The 25188-nt window shown below is 44.7% G+C and overlaps 1 protein-coding gene across 1 annotated transcript; it reads left to right on the top strand.

The window, feature by feature from the left end:
- Positions 1-8412: 8412 nt before the first annotated feature.
- LOC138565907 (actin-5-like) lies at positions 8413-10104 on the top strand. The gene has a single exon (XM_069643037.1). The coding sequence runs from the start codon at positions 8737-8739 to the stop codon at positions 9955-9957; it is 1221 nt and encodes a 406-aa protein (XP_069499138.1). The 5' UTR covers positions 8413-8736; the 3' UTR covers positions 9958-10104.
- Positions 10105-25188: the final 15084 nt, after the last annotated feature.

Below are 25188 nucleotides of genomic sequence, written 5' to 3'. Positions count from 1 at the left end.
CATCATGTATGTCTAACAAAATGGCATTATCATGGCCCAAAGTTCTCAACCTACTTTTCTCCTTGAGAGGCGCCTGCCCTCTATCATTAACTTCCTCCCTTCTCTGGCTTCTCATCCTTCCTTCTTTCCTCTAACCTCTCCACCACCACCGAAGGGATTACCACACACCTGTACACCTCCTGGGAAAACTTTCAAAGGTTGTAATCAGCTTCACTTAACTACTCTGAAGGCTTGTTCTGCTGTTAAGCACTCCTCTGACATCTGTCTCTTTCTTGAAGACTTTGACCTCCATGCCCTCGCGCTTACAGAGACATGGTTCAATGCCAGCTCCATCACTGATCTTGACACTCTCCTTCCAGAGGGCTACAAAACTCATCTCCAAACCCAAGCCCAACCGGCCCGAAGGTGGAGTGGCCCTGATTTTTCCTTAGTTGTTCCATGCTTCTGTCATACCTACTCAATCCTACTCCTCTTTTGAATACCTTGTCTGCAGGCTTGGGGTCTCTCCCACTCTCTCACTCACCATCACTACCAACTACAGGCCCACCAGCCCTATCTCTCTCTTCCTCTCAGAATGGGCCAACCTAATTTCCTCCCTCTTAACCGCCTCTTCCAAACTCCTCCTCAGTGACTTCAATATACACCTCGACTCTCCTGAATATGCCACCTCACTGTTCCTTGACCTCTGTGATTCCCTCTCTCTTACTCTTCTTCCTTCCGGTGCAACCCACTCAGCCGGACACACTCTGGATGCCATCATCTACAGAGACGTCCCTGTCTCTAACCCCCTCTTGTGGTCTAATCACTCTCTGCTCTCCTACCACTTGGGGCCCCTCTGCCTCTGTCTGAGCCACCTCCTGCACAGCCTCCTTTGCCGTCACTCAACCGATGAAGCGAGTGTCAGTCACTGCTTTTGCCTCCACTTTCATCCCACTAACACTCCTGCTTCTGACTCTCCCTCTGACTCTGTCCTTGCTAACCATAACCTCTCCATTTCCAACACCCTCGACATCCTTGCCCTTGTCTCGAATTTCTTCCTGAAGCCTGCTTCCAAGTGTAACGGCTGGTATGACTCTGATCTTGCATCTCTGAAACGTTAGTGTAGAGTTGCTAAATGGAAGTGGCAGATCTCAGGTTCATCCTCTGACAAATTACCTGTACCCTACTCCAAAGGCAATACCGCTTATCTATCTGCTCCAAGAAGAGGTCCCACATCCAAGACTGTCTCTGGAGCCACTAAAAACAAATATGCAAGGAAGTTGCCAATCCAACTGCAGTCTCCCCCTCTGCCCTTCCCTCCCAGGGTCTCTGCACCAATTTGGCCTCCCATTTCACACCTACAACTCAGGACATCCTGTCCTCACACTCCACCACCCCACCTCCACTCCTTCTCTTCTGGCTCCCTTGACCACCCACCCTCCTGCCCCCCACATTCTTTTCCCATCTGCCCATAGCACCTGATGAGGTTTCTAATGTTGTCCACTCTATGAAGGTCTCAATAAAACAGGTGTTCCCCTGCTCTTCTAAAACCATTAAGGACAATATCTCCTCCCTCGCCCTGGCCCTTGCCGTTTTCAGTAACCCTACCTTCGCCACCGGCTCTTTCCCCTCTATCCCTCAAGCATTCCCATGTGCACCCTATTCTAAATAAGCCATCTATGGACCCTTCCTGCCTGGCTAAGTATCACCCTATCTCTACCATCCCCTTCCTGGGTAAACTCTTGAAGAAGTTAGTCCTCCGCCAATTGATCCTCCATACTGAACTTGTTGGTTGCCTCCAAGACCATCATCCAGAGACACGGAAACTGCTCTCTTGAACACCCGTGAAGCCATGCTTGCAAATCTTGATGCTAATCCTCCTGATGTTCTCATCCTCCTCAATCTCTCCTCTGCCTTGGACATGGTCAACCATTCTATCCTCATAAAACGACTACGTGATACCCTCGGTATCACGGACCAGGCATTGGATTGGCTGACCTCTTTCCTCACTAACCACCCTTCACAGTTGTAGCTGGGCCCCTTCTCCTCCACAACTCCACTCTCTACCTGCAGCATCCCTCAGGGCTCCATCATATCGACATGGCTCTTCAATATCAATCTTGCTCCTTTTGCCCACTCAATCTTCTTCTCTCCTCATTTCCAATGTTATGCTCATGACACACAGCTCTCCTTCAAACATCCCAATACTAACTCCTCTTCCTCCTCTCTCATCCCCAATTGTCTGAACCACTATCCAGGCATGGTGTGCAGTTAACGATATCTGTCTTAATGCCAGTAAAATGGAGATCCTTCTTATTGGGTCACCTGAGACCTGTGTCCCTCCAACCCTCTGGCCTTCTCCTTGGGCACTCTACCTTCTCCTTCTCCTGAGGCCAATACCTCAGGGTCATCTTCGACTCCTCTCTGTCCTTCGCCCCTCACAACTTGGACCTTGCAACAAAGGCCCAATTCCAGATTCACCTCCTTAGAGGCATTTTTCCTTTTCTCACCTTTCCCCGAAAGCTCAATGTCTCCAGAGCTCTGGTCCTCTCCAGGCTTGGCTACTGCAACAGCCTCTTCCTCAACCTCCCCCTTTCCTCCCTCCACCCCTTTAGCTAATTAAGAATAGGGCTGCAAGATTTATGCTTGGCCTCAAGCCCAGGGACCGTATCTCTCCAGCCCTAAGGTCTCTCCACTGGCTCCCGGTGGCAGTGAGTATCAAATTGAAGATCCTCTGCATCATCCACAAGGCTTACTGGGGTCTGGGACCACACTGTCTCCAACTCTCTCTCCCTAGGTACTTCCCTGCTAGAGCCCCCCACTCCTCTAACTCCAATCTCGGCTTGTCAAATGCTTTTCCAAGCAGAGACTGGGGGACAGGTCTCCCTCTTCAGCTAGTGCCCCTCATTGGAAGGAACAGCCTCCCTGCCCCTCTCAGACTTGAGCTGCACCTTCTTAAGTTATGGAAACTCCTCAAAACTCTACTTTTCTCTACCTTTTCCCCTTCCCTGCTAATCACCCCACTGCTGTTGAGACTTGCAGCTTGGTCCTTCATGAACCTTACAGGTTACCAGGCCTCTGCCCTGTCGACACCAGCTCACCTGCCCAGCACTTCTCTGTAGGCCCCTTAAATGGTGGATTGCATCCCGCCATTGGGATTCCCCCAGCCTAGCACTTAGCCTACCGCCTCCTCCACTGGCACCCTTTGGCACTTCCCTCCCGAGCTCTCACTCACTTGCCCACTCCTTGCCCCATCTCAACCCCTCCCTCCCCTACCTCCAGCACCTTTGTTCAGTGCACTTGCACGTCCGAATGTCACAAGGCCTAGCAGGAGCACAATTGTATATTACTGTTTTATGCCATTATTTGTACTCCCCTTGTAATGACCCACTTGTCTTTTGGTGCCTGAAAACACCATGTTTGTTGAATAGGCACCTAATGAATGCTCAATAAATAAAATAAATAAAATAAACCTGTCAAAATTACCAGCCCCTAAACCTTTCAAAAGTGTCACCCTTCTCAGTGATTTCATTCTCAGGGTATGGCAACACTACTTGAAAACTGGGCCTCATTACGACGTTGCCTGTAACCCGCTGGTGCTGCCGGTAGGTTACTGGCAACCTCGCATTACCGTTCCCGCCACCTGTCATCATGGTGTTACCGGGTTATTATAGGCGGCAGTGGTACAGTAAATTCCCATTCCCATGGAGCCCTGTAGGATTCCATGGGAATGGGGACAGTGACCTGCCAGTAGGTTCCTGAACTACAGGCAGGTCAGGCCTGCCAGTTGTTCAGTACCCCTACTGACAGAGTCGCAGTGACCCAGTTTGGGAATAAAGGTGCCAGTGCTGTTACTGGCACCATTCTTTCCAGACCGGGTCACAAGTAATGAGGCCATATGTCCCTTTTCTAATCTCAGTCTGTCTGGACACAGACACCATCCTGGGGTCTTCTGATCTTCATCCACTATGTATGCTATGGTATGTGTAGCTTTCTCCTTGCTTCCAATTGGTCACTGTATCCATGCTTGAGCACTTTTGCATTCTGTGGGGCAGCTAGTATGAGTCTTCTGCCTGTTTTGAAAAATGTGCACCTTTTTTCATACGATATATGTCCTGCATTTACATTACGGCCAGTGTACCTTCGTCGTGGTTGCTATTGATGAAAAGTGTGAAAAGTGCAGGAACACAAGTAACCTTGTCGTGGACTGGTAATGTTGCCCTTGAAATGCTACTTGTAAATCATTCTGATTAAAGCAAGAATGAAGAGGGCAATGGGACTGCAAGGGAGTAACCACGCTTATTTTGATCGCTGTGAGGCAACATATGAAGCTATGTTGTGGAGATCGCGATAAGGTGGCTGCGACCAGAACTTCAGGTCCCTTAATTGCTTTGGTTAAGGGGAGGGGTAAGGGTAGCCATGCCCTGGGCCCCAAAACTGCTTAATATGGCCCTGGGGGGAGTAGGGTATTTTGTGAGGTTCCCTAGTTTACCAAAAGTCACAGGGCTAGACTCACATTGGGATCGTTTGCTGAAACCAAAAAGAGGGCTTAAGGATGCACTAGGGGCACCATTTCTCTACCTTATTTGTATTGCATTGGTGGTTCAGTGTAATTACTCAGAATAGACCTATTAGGTCACCTGAAAAATTATATATTTATAACATGGAGAAAAGCATGATTTGATTATGCTTACAGAAATATTGCGTCACGCAGAAAATAGTCATGAACAGCCATCATTAGTTCATGGGATGCTTTATAGATTGTCTGCAGATAGGAATAAAAGCACGCACAGGAATATAAAATGTGCATTCTTTGTACATTGAAATCGACTGAGAACAAAGAAATATACTTTCATCTATGGGCACATGCTGCTTTCACAATATGCCAAAAATAATGCCATGCATGTATGCCAGTAGCAGTTTTAGACTACTTTCCGCTTCTCTCCCATCAGACGAAATTTCCCTCTGTCTTCTTAGAGAATTATTGAAGCTTTCTCCCCCTCCTCTAAACTTGGCAGAAGACACTGTGCGACCAACCTTGAGCAGTAACTGTTGCTCTTAGCTCTGAGAGCAGTAACTTCTTTCTTTTCTTATTATGTTTTTGGCAACTAATCTTACATAGAGAAAAGCATTTCACTTCAGCAAATGGATAGCAAATAGATTTGGCTGATGCCTGATATGATTTTATTTTTCCACATGCAAATCCCACCCCAGCTAAATTTTATTGCACACAAACACGATCCAATGTCTTCACTTGGTTACTGATATGCTTACCCGAATATGCCTAAAAGGACCTTGCTTGCAATGGTAGCAAGGGATGCCTCTCCATGCCGGTGCTGCTTGGATGTCGCTCTCCTCTCTCTGCACCCCTCCTTCTCCATCTTTCAGCAGCAAGGATCCCAGACTCAGCCTTTCTCTAATTGCGCCTTTTTAAACTCTTTCTGAACTTCTCCTTTCAAGGCATATCTTCCCTACAGGAGGCATACTATATTCCTGCCTCTTACAGTGATGTCATCCCATCAATCAGACACCTCATAGGTGCCAGGCCCCCTAGAATCTTCCAGAAAATGAACACGTGACCCGATCCTGTCACCTTTACACAGAGTTTAGCGCAGCGAGCTTGGGTGGCTTAGTTGAAAGATTTTTCCGTCCAGTTTCCTGCAGAAAAAAATGCACCTAGTTTGCGGCACATTCCATGTTTTCTAACCATCCCATTCCCCATCGCAAAAGTAGCTTTAATTCTGCCATTTGCTCTCCAAGCAGCATTTCAGAGCATGTGTCTGCAGTCCCATTTACATCCCATTTTGCATCCTAAGTGTGCACCAAATGCTATGGCCTCAGCTGTCCCACTCTAAACACTAAGGGCCTCATTACGACCCTGGTGGAATGGGTTAACGGGTGCCGCTAATGGTGGCGGACCCATTAAACCCATTCCGCCTCATTACAAGGTTCCCTCGCGGGACCAGGGAGCTAACAACGGGCCGGTCGTAATCGGCCCCGTTGTTAGCTCCCTGCCCCCATGGGGACTCAAATGGGAATGGGGAAGGTACGGGCATGGGTTCCCTGTAGGGGGAATTACCGGGCCCTACAAACTCGGAATGGCCCGGTAATTCCCCATTCAGGGAACCCGGACACGGTTTTGGTGGCGCATGGCTACCGCCAAAGCCGCAATGAGGCCCTATGTGTGTTAATGGATTACGGGTTCAAATTAGTAATTAGTTGATTAATAATTGTTAAAGTTAGATGTTAGTCCCTCCCTGAACGTTTGCACCACCATAAAAGGGCAAATCCCAGGTTACCCCTCCTCTCTGCTTTGTATGAATTTTCAATGCTGCCTCATATCAGTGTCTCACCTTCACCCTATCACCTCACTTCTGCACGGGCCCAAGTTATGATTCCTGCTCTATTGAAATTTGCAGCATTCAATAATTTGCACCACCCAAATCTACTATAGGGGACCAGGGCAAGATTGCTTTGTCACCACGATCATGTGCGCAGATCTTAAGATGCAGCTCTTTGTGGTGTATATTTTGGATATTTTTGTGAGGAGTCTGGGGCAATAATTAATGTGCATTTCAGCTTAATAAGGTGATCGTTTGAGTGGTTCTCTGTGGGACTGTCAGAGTAGTACTTCAGGAGTGTGGGGAGTTGTTCTGGTGTCTCTGTGGTGGGTTAGTTTGGTGGTTAGGGAAGTTAGTGCATATACGTGTGCCCAGACGGTGTATGTTCCATTTTTTAACCTGTGTTTTTTTCAGTGCACAAGGTGTATGCCGTGATGCCTTTTCAGTCAGGGTGGGAGGTAGAGTGATTTTGAAGTGGCTATTGTTACCTTATCTTTCTCAAATTAATTGTACACTTGATTGGAATGGCACACCATGCAAGAGTGGGAATTTGAGGCTTGCAAAGTGCACTTTAAACAGAACCAGAGAACAGAAAATGGAAGCCATTTGCTTCAGTTTGTTTTTGACTGTGACTGACTGGGCAGTCGAGCGTCAAACCAGGAGTGGAGCAGGGGAGTGGCTCCCAAGGGAGCCAAGGACCAGAGAAGGGTGACTGCCAATATTTGGATTCAATTGAAGCCACTACAGCCAGATGATTAGTGGAAGTGGTGTATCGAGTGTAAGGTATAGGTATGGACTTGCTCAAAGTACTGAATTCCTACTTTGCTCAATTACTGTCACTTGCAAATAAACGTATTCATTGAGAGAAAAGATACAGTAATCAAAAATGAACATTGAACTGTCATAGATGGATAAACGTCCAGTACTATTAATATAGGAAAATTACAGTTTTACCTACTGACAATCTATAGAAGCCTACAAAATTCTAATTTTATTTCCAATGAAAATATGTTGAAATTATATTTGTAATTATGTGTTTTAGTAATGATGATTCACAGATAACCCCAATAAACATGTTCTAAAAAGATATGTGTCAAATAGTATCTTGTTTAATTTGTATGCACAGTTGTATCACAGATTTCTATTTATGAATATCTTGATTTTATATTTCAGAGACGAATCTAGTGCCATTCGTTCATTATTCGAGCCAATGTCTAGTCTTGTCACAATGCAAAAACATCCATGGACCATTGAAACCCAACGTCAAGCCCCACCTGTCCTGCCTGTCCCTCTGCTGTCCCTCCCCTAAATCCCCTTCACCCTCACATCTGCCCCGCCATTGCTCGCCCTCCTTTTTGTATGCAACCAGAGTACCACTACTTACTTTTTTCCACTTCCACTACTGCTGCAATAAGACGTTTTGTAATTGCCAACTTTAGTGTTACTTAATTTATGAGCTGCAGACGCATGAAGGGTGGATTTGGGATTCTAACTTTCACAGTGCAGGGAGATCCGTGGCTGGTGTGAACGCTTAACGCGTGAACCATCCACTCAGACCTTCAAGGATGCTTGCTAAACGAGCTCAAGAAACTTTTAATAATATTCACCTGTGGCACCAGGCTCAGCGAATGCTACCCGAGTCCACCCACTTGTGTGCAGTTTTCCACTGGGAAGTATGTAAGGAATTTGGAAAGCAGAAGGCTTTGGAGTACAAAAGCAGGTAAGCGACATTATTCCAAGTTCATCGCGGAAAGAGACGATTACTGGCACATGCGCACACTAGCAGCAGCAACAACAGCTCTGTCTGTACTGACAACTAGAGCAAGCCATACTTGGCAGTAACATATCACACATCCCTGCCAGAGAACAGAAGACATCACCAGACCTACGCATGAGAGGACGGCTCGAACATTGTATTGTACATGAGACTTGTGATTAGTCAGGGCTGCTCCACAAGCTAACATGCCCATTTGTCCCCACGTCATAATCGTCATAATCGTGTACCTGTTTCTGCAGGAATAGGGTAGGGAGAAAAAGATCATCCCCGGCAGTGCCCGTTCTTTCATTGGCCTCTGCCTGTACGGATCACCGATAGAAAGTTTAGATGAGTTCTGCTTAGTTGCAGCACTGCTTAGAGTCATTTGATTCATAATTTGCACTCACTGTATGATGGAGAAGCGAGGGGCTTCCTCCAGTTCTGATACGGCACTTGCAAATAGGCGTCTGTGTTGCCTGCAGTGGAAGCTCCGAGAGTGCTAGTGTCTTCTTCCTCTGATTGTGATGTCACGCTGTCATGTCGGCATCACCTTAGTGATAGAAACTAAGCTGGTGCTGCTATTTCATGGCTTCTTTCTAAGGTAGCTGGGTAACCTGCACGGCACAGATAGGAACTCAGGCACACATTTAAGAGATCACAATGAACAAAAATGACTCGTGGAGGGCGCAGAGGAGCCCATCAGCTGCCTCCACCCCCAGGAGGCCCAGCTCTCGCGGCTCAACCACTGCAGTGGTAGACGAGGACCAGTCTGAGAAGTATAAAGATTATGCAGCGATTGTGATTGACACGGGGACGGGCTTCACCAAAGCTGGTTTCTCTGGTGATGAGAAGCCTCGCTCCACCCTGAAGACCTTGGTGGGTGTCCCCAAGATGAGAGGAAAAGACACCCCTCTCTACTACATTGGCGACAACGTGCCCAGAAACCGCTCTGATGTCCAGACTAGGGATGTGTTGACCCACGGGGTGGTGACTGACTGGGACGCTCTGGAGATGCTGTGGCATCATATTTTCTACACAGAGCTCAGTGTTTGCCCTGAAGAGCTCGCCGTCTTGATCACTGATGCACCCATGTCCCCAACTACCAATCGTGAGAAAATTGCTGAGCTGCTTTTCGAGAACTTTGGGGTGCCAGCCATGTATGCAGCCCACCAGTCCCTGATGTCAATGTATTCTTATGGACGCACCTGTGGGCTGGTGGTAGAGTCTGGCCATGGGACTTCCTACTCAGCCCCAATTCATGATGGGTACGTTCTTCCACATGCCACGTACCGTCTAGACCTGGCAGGTGCTGATCTTACTGAATTCTTAGCCAAGTTGATGGCTGAGTGTGGTAACTCTTTCGGAGAGGAAGAGATGGGGCTCGTTTCTGACATCAAAGAGAAGTGCTGCTACGTCGCCAGTAACTTTGAGATGGAAGTAGAGGGGGATGAGAAAAACTACCTCATGGATTTCAACCTACCTGATGGGCAAGTTATCTCCATTGGCAGTGAACGATTCCGATGCCCAGAGGCTTTCTTCAACCCCACCTCGATTGGCATGGCTGAGGTGGGCCTCCATGTCCATGCCATGAACAGTGTAATGAAATGTGCACCCGAACATCAGGCCGAGCTCCTTGCTAATGTGGTGGTCTGCGGCGGCTCATCGCTGTTCCGTGGCTTCCCTGAAAGGATCAAGAAGGAGCTATCACTTTCAGAAAAGGCCAGGTCTGCCATCAATGTGATGGCATCCCCGCATCGCAAATTTGCAGCCTGGCTCGGAGGATCTATTGTGGGCTGCCTAGACTCCTTCCAGAATCTCTGGATCAACCGTAAACTGTATGACGACAATGGCCCGAGCGTAGTGCACCGCCACTGCTTTTGAGGTTGCGGGCGAGGGAATGAAGTCATCTGTGGAAGCACACCAGGAAGATAATTTAGGTGAAGGATGTGTAGACGAGGGGTACAGTCATGGGCTAAAAGCAACACTGACACACCATTTTCATTGAATAAAACTCTGATCTAGCACTAACACAGAGGGTTTGAAAGCTTGCTTGAGTTCTGCATCCCTGGCCTCTCCATCTCGATTAATAATCGGATGGATGTGTGAGTGTGTGAATGCGCATGTGCACAAGCATGGTTTTGTGTGTGTGTGTGTGTTTTCAGGTATATGTGTGCGTTGTAATATTGTAGTTCAGGGTGTGATTTTTGAGTTTAAATTCTTCCCCAAAATTCTATATGTGAAGATGAGAACTAGAGCAAGGAGCTGGTGAATAGTTACAGTTGATGCTAGATTATGCGTCACACTCTTGTTTGTTTGCAAAGTATGAAGGCAAACTGCTGCAGGTCGATATATGACCTATTACGTACAGATCAATACCCTAATGCAACGGACGTTAATATAAGAGAACCTTTATGTTCATTGTGTTGTTGTCTCAGACTTATGCTTTTTCTGCTCATTCAGTCATTTAGGTAATTTCCAAGAGCAATCAAATTTGTCAATTTTCAAATCCACTAACCATAAAATATCAAGACAGTATTCCATCTTTAGGGAGATTTGTATCCGATTGATCAATTAAGTTTGATCTATGATCTTGGTCTGAGAATATGACACACATACTGTACATTAAACACAAACCTGATGTTGTTCACCAGGACAATGTTAAAAACCGGCAGGTGTGAATTACATTATCAAAACTCTGTATTGTGCAAATTCAGACAGATGCTGTTAACACCGATCAAGTGAAGCATGTGGGGTTGAATGGTGACACTGTACAATTAGGCACAGTGCATTGCTTTATTTTATTTTTATTTTTTATTTATTTAAAGTGCAAATTGGTTAGTTAAAACCTTATACACTAAGACAAAAATGTTCTTAAAACAATTACAGTAATTCCACAAAACTATTATTATTCATTTATACATTGATTATCAAATCACATTACCCACAATTTCCTTTCTATTAAAACAAATTACATTTCATTAACATTATCTCTTTGATAAAATGATCACATAAAATCATCGTCATCACCTATCCGAATTACGGGCCTTGTAGCACTTTAGGCATTTTAACCACAACCCTTTTACAGATATAAATGCTGTCTCTATGTATACCAACGGGTCTGCCATATATATATGTGACCAAAATTGGTCCGTTCCAATCATATTTATATTGCATTCCAGGTCCTTATATCCTTTGTAATAATATTATTGTAACTCTTGGCATTCTGTTAGCAAATGTCTCGAGGTTTCTACCTCTCTATGCAATCTTTCCTCTTTTGGTATATCTAACCATGCATCAGTATACTCAAGGCAGGGTAGTATGTTATATTGCAGCACAATTATGAATCTCGCAAACTCTCTATTTCTAACCTTAATTGAATAGTTTTGGGGAACAGAGGGTTTTAACCCTGGTGTTGAATACATCTTGTACCTTTGCTTTATACTTAAAGTAGTTAAATTATCACTAGTATCCCAAATGAGGGCTTTGTTTTTAAGCTCATTATACATCGGCCATATATCACTAGCCACTGTGGGCAATTTCACATTTACAGTGCTGAAGAACCTAAGGATAGTGGATTTAAGACCTTGAATAAATGTATTTCCCTTTTCTTTCTTACAAATATATTCTCCTATTAAGCTCATCAGGGTTACCTCTTTGTTGTTCTGGACCACCATTTTAACCTACAGTTTACAACAATTAATTTTCCTTAGAGTTTCCAGCGAGGTAATGCCCAATTTGCATCTGATCGCTTATATTGGCGTTGATCAGGCCAGCATAGTGCTGTTTTCCACATTTTCCCTTCTATCTTTCCAAGACTCCCCATACTTCTTTCCCCCACGGATTCCAATGCGTATAAGGCCCCCGAATAATGCAGGTTTTATAGATTTCTAGGAGACCTGTCACAGAATATCCCCCTTTCTTGCTCATGTAACTTCGGACCAGATTCAATTTTTTGGTCACTCTCAATTTCACCATATCAAAATTGAAATCACATAGGGGTTTATTTATAACTGGCATTCCTAAGTATGAGTAACTATCAACCACCTCGATTATTTTGGAATACATTTTCCATACATATGGGGGTTTTGATAGCCTGCTTTCCCTTCCCCCGAACACCATAATCTTAGTTTTTCCAATATTAATACTTAGATTATTTTCTTTTGAATATTGTTGTACCGGGTTTAACATCCGTTGCAGACCCTCCGGTGTCTTGTCTAATAAAACAGGGTCATCCGCACACATTAGCCAACTAATAAAATTTTTTCCTATTTTTGGAGGGAAATTATTTAACTTCATGAATCTTTCCCACGTGTCGGCAGCATAGTGATTATAAAGCACTGGAGAAGTGACACAACCTTGTTTTAGTCCCATATTTATTCTAATGGGTGTGGAATATTTAGCTCCTTTATCCAGGCGAATTACCGCTGTTGTTTCCTTATACATTTCTTTCAGGAAATGTAGTACAACCAGACATATTTGCCATTTGGCTAATTTATCCCACAGTTTTTTCCTATCTACACCATCAAAGGCCTTAGTGTAGTCTATAAAACACACATATAGGTTAGTTCCTTTCTTGGCTAAGGTATCCGATATAATATAGTTTAGTGTAACCAGATTGTCCAGGGTACTGTTATCTTGCCTGAACCCGTTTGTTGCATAGACAGCAGCTGATTCTCCTTGCTCCTCTTGTTAATAGTTCTTAGTAGCAGTGAGCAAAATATTTTACAACTACTGTCTGCCATAGCCAAAATTCTATAGTTATCTGGGGACGTTCTGTCCCCTTTTTTGTGTATCAGGACAAAAATGGCTTTTTGCCAGCTATCCAGAATTTTTCCACTTTTCCAGATGCACGAGAATAGGTGGAACAGTAACCAGGCCCATTTGTCAGGGTTGCATTTAATAACTATATATGCAATCCCATCCGGGCCGGGTGCTCGGGAAGATTTAATTTTCTTAATTACTTGTAGAATATCTTGTTTGTCAAATGGAAAACTGTGCCCATTTGTCTTCCACTTCTGGCCTTCAGTGGTTTTACTACTATTTTTAGTGAAGAAAAGTCGAGAAATATATTCTATCCACATTTCTTGACCAACACCATTTATATCGGTCCTGTTCTCTTCTAGGAGATATTGCCGACACAAACACCAAACTTTCTTTGAGTCATGAGTTCTAAGAAGTACAAATATAATACGCTAATTCGCATTATTGATGTTCTGTTTGTATGCCTTTAACCAGTTTTTATATTTGGTCTTAAGTGATGATATTTCCTGCTTCTTCCCTCTTTCCTCCATGTACGCTATCTTCTTAATTCTCCTTATTTTATCCTTCAGGTCCTTTTTCCGGTTATTAATCTGGCTAGCAAAGACATTGTTATGTGTTTTCCCCACCTTTTGTACAACTTTCCAATTTCTATTATTTTTCTGTATAATACCCAACAAGTTACTTATCACATTTAGACCATTTAGGCAATCTCCTGTTCATCAAGGGGCATACAAGTTTACATATTATCACATTTCTCTAAATTCCGTTCCATCCACATTAACCTATTTCCATCTAGGGAGCTTTGTGTATTCCGGGTCATTCCCTCCTGCCAACTAAGATATGGCCTGCTAGTTAGTTTGCATTTCAATACTTTATGATCGCTCAGCAGAGTATCTATGTGTTCAAAACAGGATATATATTTCAATAACCCTATACACACAAACATATAGTCTAAACGGTAGCTTACCTTACCCGTTAGGCCAGGTAGTTTCTCTCTTTCTTTTCTCATCTGGCTCTAAGTATTACATGCCATAATTTTCAAGAAATTTACCCAGACAATTCCATCATCCACCTGTTTGGGGGTCTTATGATGTTTTCCCCCAAGTCTTTTCCCCAATTATGTCATAAAGTCAAATTCCCCCTCTATTAATTCCCATGTTTCCATTTCTACTTTCGCTAGATCACAGTGGGCATTGAAATCACCTACAATCATTACCTCTGCCTTTGGCCTTTGTTGCATCCAACCTTCCATTGTGTTAACAATAATTTCAGTTATAGCTGATATACTTGACCCTCCTGGTCGTGAATAGGCATTTATTAATGCGGCTGCTGCCATCGCAATTTAGGACTGGCCCTCATGCTTATGCCACCTATACTGACTTTATGCATTGCTTGCTGTTGCTGCCCTTCAAGAAGGGGTTGGCCCTCATGTTTATGCCACCCATACTGACTTTATGCATTGCTTGCTGTTGCCGCCCTTCAAGATGGGGTTGGCCCTCATGTTTATGTCACCTATACTGACTTTATGCACTTATGTAACTAAGCAAGCATTCTTAATAGTGCTGTGATGCCTGAGGGCAGTTTTGCGCTTTACAAATGCAAATAAATGAAAAATACAATTAACAGTAATTCTTCTGGAAGGCCCAGATTTCATATGATAGCACGCATCACAAAAGGTGAGCTACCCCAATTATTATATTCTCTTAGTGTAATAAGTTTTTTTGCTCCTATGCAGAGTCCCCTCACTGGTCTCCCTTTTTCCCCCTATGTGGCACATTTATTTAATATATTATAGCCATCTACTAATAGGTCTCTGTTTATCCACGTTTCCTGTAATGTGAATATATCGCATTTTTCCAGTATTTCAAATCCCCCTTTATTTAAAATGGAATGTAATCCTCGATTATTCCAAGATAGGAACTCTACCTTTCTCCCTTCCCTCTCATTTCAGTGTCCTTCTACGTAATCTCTATCTGGGACCCATTTCTCAAAATTGTCATCTTGCTTGTATCCTTGTTTTAAAGGCATTTTTTGAGGTTGTGGGCTACTTACGTTTAAATCTGAATTTTCTATTGATAGATAGCACTATTTCATACTCCTTACCCCATATAATCTTGGCATGTTCCCTTATAAAATCTACAATCACTGCTGTGATGAATTGCACTATTACCCAATTTTCCCAGCTACCCACTTCTGGCAGTATTACTCTTTCAATATCAGGCGTTTTTATGTTCTGCAATGAGGGGTTCAACAGTAGTTTCTCTAACAACCATTTCCTATTTAAGAAAGGATTATTATCTCTTGTATTTTTTTTAAATTATTTGAATACTCTTTCCCAGGCTACCATTCCCTTCTCTCCTTCCTTTCTCTAGCCCTCTCAGGTTTATGTCCAAAGTAGGTCTGTTAGTGCACATTGGCAGCCTTTCCATTCCTGTTATGTTTATTTCTCTTTCTCTGGGATTCATTTTATCTACTACTTTATTAATCGGGATATCTAAAATTATCACCCCAGGTTCCTCAATTCTTTGGGGAACTTCTTTTTCCTTTGTGTTTTCACATTCCACATCATGTTCTTCGTCTACCATTGTGTCACTTAATTCTACACATTCTCTGGATCCGGAGTAATTTCTTCTGTAACCTTAGGAGGATTCCCAATTAGCCACTTGGTTATACCTATATCAACCAGTTATGAATGGCCTACCCTACTTGAAATGGTTGTGGGCAATTATTCAAAGCAAGTAATTTATACTGGAGGCAGGTACTGAACTAGACTAGTGGGGCTTGGAAGGGTGACTCTACATTCAGAAGCAGGAGTGTCACCCATCGTAAGTACTCAAATCTCTTTCATAAAGTGCAAAACTGGTACAGATGTGGACATGAAGAAGGTGGGGGTGAGGTCCTGCAAAATGCACTGTCCTAAAGCAAGCGTAACCCGTTCACTGATATAAACTGCTCATGACGTTTCTCATTTTGCTAAATGAATTAGGAAATTGGGTCTTTCAAATATATTTTGTGTTCTTTTAGGTATTGTATTCTGTTGACCCTCTTAAAGTTAAAAGCAAATCCAAGCAGGGTACTACTGTTTTGCCTTAGAGGTCTCTCTTCCTGATTCTCAGTAGGAACCTTTAGTACGTGTATGTCTTTTGTGTTGCCTGACGTGGTGTCATGAGCAATTCTTGCAGGTGGATGAGTTGTGGTTGCTTTAAGAGGATGGTGGCTTAGTTCTGGTTGCTTTATAAAAGAGAACTGGCAAATTTACGGGGTTTTGCTGTATTGTACTGTACTGCATCAACAGCATCCCTTAAACAAAGATTTTCCACTGAATTTAAGGCAAATGCAAACAGCATCTCTTTAACCAAAGTTGTAGAACAACATATCTAGGTTTTTTAAATTATTCACAAAATCATGCCTACATTTTAAAGAAGCTGAAATGGAGAGTGACTCCTACTCTACAGCTGGATTTTTAATATGTTGTTAGGTTTAAATGTGGTTCTATCCTGAAGTGCATCGATCATAGACTGGTGAGGACTGACTCCCATTGGGTGGTCGGTATTGGAGTGCTGAGTCTTTCTCTTGGTTCACTTATGGAAAACACATCATTGCACTATGCAGATGGTAGTGTTCTCACATCCTACTTTAAAATTTAGTAAATTAAAATTTAAGGCAAAGCAATGTATAAACACCAAATTCATTCTATTTTTCAAAATGCCTATATCTGCATTCCATCATAGAATGGAATTAAATAACAGTGCCCTGGAAGAGGATACATGGCACATGACCAATTTGCCTGTCATCAAGCTGACATTCACTCACCATGCCCACCACTACATACACACATGTCTAATTGGGTCTTGAGCGAAACCCATATTTCACGTAGTAGTAGTAGTCATTTATCTAGCTATTTTTCCCATTGCACACTTGTGGTGGGAATGCCCTCAAGGACCAAAGTCCAGGAATGGAAAAATTCTCAGAAAAGGCTTAGAACGTGTGTGTCAGCATTTGGGCAAAATTAGGAATTAGGTGGTCTGCCTAGGCTTCAGTAAGCCACACAAGAGGCCATGCATGTGGATGAGTGCTGAAGGAGGCCACAAGAGCACGCAAGTGCAAGAGACTTGTTATGTGTCCAGCTAGACCAAATATTGGCATAGGTTGTCTCTGCATTCTAAATGCAGAGGTGTTGAGGCAAGTCTGGTGTAAGGAGGTAAAGATGTTCAAGTAGACTGAATTTGTCGTAGTTGCAACTGCATTCTAATGTGTGTGGATGGATAGATGTGCCTGTGGCAAATGTCCACCGAAGTGGTGCATTTATACGTACCTTAATGCCAGTTGGAGATTATCTTTGATCTCACTTTGTCATCAGATCATCCGTGTGAAAAAGACAAGCTACCGTCATTGGCTCTTCTAGGCACTATACACAGGCTACCCTAAAAGTCTTCTTAAGCGCAAATAGAGCAGCTATCTTAGTATATCTTCTAGGCACGACAGGCAGGGTACCTTAAGATCTTGGGATCATAAGATTCTCCAAATACAATAGACAGGCTACCCTCATAGTCTTACTATATTGTCTAAGATTCATAATAGGCTACCATCAGGCATCTTCTAAGTGCCATATCAAGGATAACTGTGTATGGGCCTCATTACGACCCTGGCGGTAAGGGGTTAGCGCCATCGTTAGCTGCGCCGACCCCTTACCGCCAATCACGAGTTCCCTTTCCGCCATGGCGGATTTTACACCTGCTTCTAGCGGGTGTAAAAATCCATGGCGGTAAGGGAACTTGGTGTTAATTACGCCACCGTAGTTTACGGTGGCGTAATTAACGCCTTCCCCACTCCCATTATGCCCTATGGGGCAAAAATGGGAATGGGGAAGGGTAAATGGGGATTGGGGATTTACCGCCCCGCCAAGGTCGGAATGGGGCGGTAAATCCCCTTACCGCCATGGTGTTAACGTAGTTAGCACCATGGCGGTAAAGTCACGGCCCTGGCGGTAACTTTCCGCCAGGGTCGTAATGAGGCCCAATGTCTTTAATGTGTTACAATGGCAAACATATAGGTCTTCTAATTGCAATGGATAGGTTACCATCATCTATCTGTGAAAGCAATGGGCAGGCTAACATTATAATGTGCAGGACAAAGTGCCCACTCCCAGATCCATCTAAGTGCAGCAGACTGCCCACCCTCAAATCTGTCTAAGAAATTTCTTCTAGAGCAGTACATGTACTAGCCTTCACAGTTCTTAATGTGCAATACATCTGCTAGCCTTCACAGTTCTTCATGTGCAATACATCTGCTAACCTTAAAAATGTTTTCTAAGTGCAATGCCTGGGCTAGCCTACCCAATTCCTTATAAGAGCAATACATGTGCTCGTCTTCACAGTTCTTCAAATGTGAAACAGGAGCTAGCCTACACAATTTCTTTGAAATGCAACACATGTGCTTATCTTCTAATTGCAATGTCAAGGCTATGGGCATACATCTTTGTTCAAATCATCAGCTATCCTCACATTTGTTCTAAGAGCAAAAACTGGCTAACATCTTCCAGGTGATATACCATGGCCAAGTGCAATAGACGGGCTGTCCGAGTACATCTATTGAGTGGAAGAAACTATATCCTAATACATCGTCTAGGTGCAATAAGCAGTCTGTCCTCATATATCTATAAGGCATATTGGACCGGTTCTCCCTATAATCTTCTGAGTGCTGTGGTCAGAATACCATCTACACATAAAGGACAGGCCAATGCTTGAGTGCCACACATTGTCCAACATCCAAATTCATCTAAGTGTGGCACATTTCCTTCCCGCAAAATACATCTAGGTGAAACAAATTTCCTGCCCCTAAAATACATCTAGGTGAAATCCATTTCCTGCCCCCAAAATACATCTAAGTGTCACACATTTCCTGCGCTAAAATACATCCAAGTGCAACACATTTCCTGCCCCGAAATATATCTAAGTGCGATGGACAGTTAACTCTTGTTATATCTAACTAGCTATCTAGCAGGTGCAGTAGGTAATCTACACAGTGTTATAATTTGATGGTGGTAGACATGGAGAAGTGGCATAGTTTTAAATGAGCACAGTAATGGCTGTGTTCACCACCCATAGCACCTTACCTTAGATGTTGCTTTAGGGTACTTCATCAGGCATCCATGGGCGTACTGCGGCAACCAGGAAAAAGAGCTGCCCAATGAGGAGCTGCCCTTGGCTGTAGCCCTTAACTGACTACCCGGTCACAGCTGCCCTGGTGAAGCACTTGAAATAGGACCTTTCCAGTCACTTGCTGGCTCTCCTGGATTCAGCTGTTATGGAAAGTGGGCTGGGAGTAGAGGCGGAAGCAAATATCTGAAATACATAGAGTGATGTATGCCACTGTCTGATGGTGTTCTGTATGGCCCCCAGTACTTGTGATAATCAACCCTGAGAAAGTTGTTGAGTTAACAGCCAAGGACTGCACTATATCTATAAGATATCCTCTTACCCCATACATTGCCAGCTGGGTAGGGGTGGCCTTGCACACATTCAGGTAGAGCAAGCTGATCTCCGTTTGACACAGACTGAGGGTCCCCTCACCTCTATGGAATCTCAGTGTATTGCTACTCTCACCCTTACATGGAGGGTTTTAGGATATTTGGGTTGCTCTATGATGCCATTGAAAGTCCCAACTGAGGGCCCTCAGTCTGCACTCCTTCACAGGTCCTCACAGATCAACCCATACCACATGTGCAGGTGAAGGAAACACAGTTTCTACTATTGACATGGGAAATATTCCTTTAGAAAGGGTATCATTTCCCTAACACCCTTATTTGCCTCAGCAAATAAATGCCCAATTGCCTAAAATGATATAGCCTTCAACCACCCCTCAAGGATTCAGTATGCTTTTGTTTTGGAACTGCCTTTAAATGAGTTAAGCAGTGAAAATATCAAATTGCTAAGACCGCTGGCCCTTGCAGAAGAAGGTGATGGGGCAGTTGTGCACTCATTCGGCTGCTACTGACCTGTCTCTTGCCATATTTCATCAACATGTGACTGACAATAGTTCTATGTGCTTTAAGCCTGGGAGATGCTGTCTTTTGAAATGGGTGTAATCATATTTTTCTAAAAGAACATGCAGGACCCATATGCAGAATATGAACTATAAAAAGTGTGATGGTATGGAACTAAGGAATGTTCAACCTCTTCTGAAAGGAAGATGTCCAGGGTAATGTTTGTGCCCTCCCTGACTCTACGTGTAAAAATGAATAATACAGACACTCCCTGGACAGGGAATAAGGCACAAAAGAGCAGGTTGCAAGAGTTCAAGGAAAAGTTTGTCTAGATCTCTGAGAGCGCTCTGACCACATCAAGGTTAAAACACATGTATATGGGACATTGACATTTTTAACATATGATGCTACGTTGGACCTGGATTGGTCAGCCGGGGTGGTGTCTTAGGTGTGGGCATCATCTCTTCCTCCGGGTTGGTTGCTTGGTTGGCGGGAGGATTGACGTCAGACATCTGTGCTCCGGATGGGTGAAGGTCAGGTCGCTGTGAAACACGGTGGTCACTATCTAAGCTAAGAAAATACATTCTGAATAATGCATGCACTAAATAATGGTTGATCAAAAAGACCCTCAGTAGTGTATCATGTCATTGTACAAATCACTCAAGGGTTTATATCATCTGTAACATTTGGGTTATACAGGTCACAGGTTTACGGGCCTTGACCACTATAATACTGTCATTGAACTGTAGGGTTAGTCTCACAAGAATCTCAGGTATGTAGCATTTGTTAGTATTGGGCACGATATACTGCAGAAGGGGTCTAATGTTAGTTGAGGGTTTGTTGGGTGGGCTTCATAGCATGGTTGGCAGTCTGGCACATGGAAGGAATGCCTTGCAAGGACACAGGGTTAGAATGGCAATAAGTTTCAACTGGCGAGGGTATGAGGGCAAGGGCACTTTTGGGGAGATGGACGAGCTATGTGCTTGGCTCATGTTGGTTCACATGCAGGACAGTGATCTCAGAGGAAAAGAGATGTGTTACATTTATTATTTGTTGCAAGAAGCTCCGGCTTCAGTGTGTGTCATGATCTCTGCTTCCAAAAGATCAGGACTTGCCCGACTCCCTTGGAAGCAGAACCATAACCCCGGTTCCGAGTGCCAGCCAGTCCCAATTGGGACCTTTTGGACCCTGTCCTGGCGCCAGTGGCACCAGGCTCATAAAGATGCCCAGTCCCAGCGCTGGAAGCGCCGGGCTCATAATGCTTGGGTGGACTTACCTGCAGCAGACCATGCTGCTTACTTACCTGCCAGTTGAACCCCTGATCCTCTTCTGTTTGGGACTACTTTTCCTGTTGGGTGGGGCAGGAGCCACTCCCTAGGTTCAGAACACTGGAACTCTTCTGGAAAGCAGGAACTCTTTTCTTAGGCGTGGCTGTGGAAGGAGACACCTAAGCACTACAGGAGGCTATTTAAACCACACCCGATGGATGAATCTTGCTTTGCGTTATTCTGCATTCTCTGCAGCAGAACGCTCATCGTGTCTTCTGCTTCTGATCCTGGGCCTAAGGGAACAAAGGCTTACCATCCTGGAATCCAGTCTTCAGCAGCACCTGTAAAGACAAAGAAAGAACAGGTTAGCACTACGGTCTTCAGTGGCAGTGCATCTCTTACCTGGTTCATCGGCTGTCACTAACGCCTCGCGCTGCATTCCGGCATCTGAAAGCCAAAGGCTTACCTACTCTTCGCATGCTCCGGAAGTCTTCGCACTGCATTCCGGCATCTGTAAGACAAAAGGTTAACAGCTCTTCGCACGCTCCGGAGGCCTTCGGCGCTGCATCCCGCATCTGAAAGACAAAAGAAGGTGCGTTTAAAGACATTGGGCAACTTTATTACTCACGTGCCATTACTCCTTCCCACGCCGAATCCAGTGGGTATTCCAGCACCCTTCAGCTTCTCTAAAGCTCCGAACTTGTGCCTGCAAGATAAAAGGGGACAGTTAGTGCGCATCGTGAAGCAGGCTACAAGCGCTTACTTACGTGCTTCCAGGCGCTTCTATTCCTCACGCGGGTTCGATCCTCAACTCTCATCAGCCCGCCATCCGCCATCGCCGGAACCCTGCAAAACAAGAGATATCATTACAAAAGACTTTTAAGACATTTGAAGTGCCCAGAACTTACCGTTCGTGCAGTTAACGACGGACAGCAGTCCTCTGAGGTCAAGAGGCCTGCACCTTTATCCAGTGAAGAAACTGGTTACGGCACCCTGCCCCGAGGCAGATGGAGAGCTCGGCGTTCACTTACCTAAGGTGAGGGTGTTAACCTTTGGGGTTCTACAGGAGAAGAGAAAGGGAAGAGGAGAGAGGCACCCAATAACCCCAGTTCATTAATCCCATATTTTCTATCTGCAGACATCTTACTCTTCGAGTCAGACATACAGTGCACAGAGGTCCAGCCCAAAGAGCCAACCGTGTGTTACACATCACCTTTGAAGATACGGCATTCACCCAGTCAAGACAGGCGCCTCTGCGGGAATCAGGTGAGCGTTACTGAACGCAAAGCCTATCGCAAAACTCCCACCCAGGCTCTATGGAAACCTCGGATACCGACCAGCTAGCCCAGTTACTTGGGGAACTAAGAGCAGAAGTGCATGCAGCCCGTCAGGTAACGAATGCTCTAAGAAGGGAACTGATTATTTCCAAGGAGCGAACAGATGATCTCGCTAGACAATTGCTACAGTCACAAGCCGGACAAACTCCGTTACCCGCATCAGGGGCAAATCTTCCTTCAACATCCTCTACGAACCCAGTGCAGATCAACCTACCAGGGAATGTACCTCTGGCTCTGCCCGAACGATTTTCTGGTGACCCAAAGAGGTTTGCAGTATTTATTAATCAGTGCCGGTTGCACTTCTTATGCCGGCCAGCAGCCTTTCCAACTGATCAAGCTAAGGTAGCTTTCGTGCTTTCGTACCTTAGTGGCAATGCGGCAGACTGGTCGATCCCTCTAGTTAATCAAGATGATCCGGTTCTCCATGATTTTCGAGCTTTTCAGCTCAGTATGGAAAAACTGTTTGCAAGACATTCACAGGGGCAGGCCTTGGACAATGAGCTCCTTTCATTGCGACAGGGTAATCAATACCTTTTGGCTTATATTGCGCCTTTCAACAGACTGATAGTGGAAACTCGATGGCCTGAGGACAAAAGGATTACGCTGTTTTATAGAGGTCTACGTGGAGAGCTCAAAGATGTGTTAGCCCAAGTAGTGAATCCCCCGCAAGACTGTTCGGACTATATTGACTTAGTCGTTCAAATTGACCACAGACTGCAGAACAGGAAGGCCGATCGTTCCAAGTTTGATGCTCGAGTATTTTCCAAACCACCAACTCCTACCAAAGGAGTAGACTCCGGGGAACCCATGCAAATAGGGGGCCTGAAAGGACCACTAACACAAAAGGAGCGGGAAAGGAGAAAACAGCTGCAATTATGCCTCTATTGCGGAAACTCGGGGCACTTTCTTCGAGACTGTCCGGTGAAACCAGCCAAGAAGGCAGTAAGAGCTGCAGTTACCAGGGTCACAAACTCTGAGCAGGGAAACGACCTCGCCCGACAAGAATAGAGGTTTTCTTGCCGAGCGTTAAAACCAGTTCCGGGACCTCGCATTTCGTGATACCTATGGTCCTCATTAGCACTGAACATCCGTATCGATTACATGCGATTGAAGCTTACGTCGACAGCGGTGCCATCGGCAATTATGTGGATCATGAAATGGTTTTGAGGATGAATCTGACTCTTTGTCCAAAGGCTGTAAAGGACGTCATTACTACGGTGGATGGTACGGAGATAGCCTCCGGACCAGTAACGCATACCACCCAAGAAGTGACGCTAGTAAGTCAAGATGGACACCATGAGAAGATTGTGTTCGATGTGATCAAGGCCCCCCAGTTCCAGATTATTCTAGGAATTCCTTGGTTAGAGAAGCACAATCCTCAGATCGATTGGCGAGCAAGAACGGTTCAGTTTCCAGAATGTGTCTCTACTTGTTACCCTCGACCTGGTGTTGCACTGGCAGCAATTTCCTCGGAGGCTCCTCAGTTATCTCCTGAATACCTAGAATTCCAAGATGTTTTCCGGAAGGATCAGGCTAACTCTCTACCTCCTCATAGGTCTTATGACTGCCAGATAGACCTGATACCTGGATCTACTCCTCCCTGTAGTAGAATTTATGCCCTCACCGAGCCTGAGAATCTTCACCTCCGACAATACCTGGATCAATACCTAGCGAATGGGTTTATTCGTCCTTCCAAGTCCCCTGCTTCCTCAGCTTTGTTCTTCGTTCCATAAAAAGAAGGGGACCTTAGAACTTGTATAGATTATCGCGCCCTGAACCAGATCACCGTTAAGAATAGATATCCGTTACCTTTGATCCCTGAACTCCTGGACCAAGTCAGAAAAGCATGCATATATACAAAGCTGGATCTTAGAGGAGCCTACCACTTGGTACGAGTAAAAGAGGGCGATGAATGGAAGACCGCCTTCCGCACCAAGTATGGGCTATTTGAATATCAGGTCATGCCCTTCGGACTTTGCAATGCCCCGGCCGCCTTTCAATATTTTATGAACGATGTCCTCAGAGAGCTCATAGATATGTGTGTTATTGTTTACATTGACGACATCCTCGTTTATTCTTCATCGGAAACTGAACATCGGAAACACGTGAAAATGGTCCTCGAGAGATTGCGTCAACACAAACTTTTCGCTAAGTTGGAAAAATGTGTTTTCAACGTGACTGAAGTTGAATTCTTGGGATTCATATTATCACCTAGCGGAGTGCGTATGGATTCAAAGAAGGTCGATGCAATTCTCAAATGGCCATCGCCATCCTCCGTAAAAGGTGTTCAAAGCATGTTAGGCTTCGCTAACTTTTACCGCAGGTTTATCCCCGAATTCTCTCGAATAGTCCAGCCCATCACCGCCTTGTTAAAGAAAAACAAACGTTTTGAATGGTCTACCGAGGCGGAACAAGCTTTCCAGAATTTGAAGACTAGATTTATCTCTGCACCGATCTTAAAACATCCTCGCCCAGAACTCCCCTACATCGTTGAAACTGATGCTTCGAGCCTTGCCATGGGGGCAGTTCTATCACAAAAGGACCCAGTAACCAATCAGTTGCATCCCGTGGCATTTTGGTCCCGCAAATTCTCGCCTCCTGAAATCAATTACACTATTACTGATAAGGAACTTCTAGCTATCAAGTCCGCCTTTAAGGCTTGGGGGCATTATCTTCTGGGGGCCCGACACACCGTTACTGTGATTACAGATCACCGAAACCTGCAATATTTGAAAACCGCAAAAGCTCAATCCTCTAGGCA

Source organism: Ambystoma mexicanum, chromosome 2p (genome assembly GCF_040938575.1).
Source record: "Ambystoma mexicanum isolate Mex_15411 chromosome 2p, UKY_AmexF1_1, whole genome shotgun sequence".
Classification (NCBI taxonomy): Eukaryota; Metazoa; Chordata; class Amphibia; order Caudata; family Ambystomatidae; genus Ambystoma; species Ambystoma mexicanum.
Note: the sequence above shows the minus strand (reverse complement) of the source record. Positions and strands in the feature narration are given on the sequence as shown.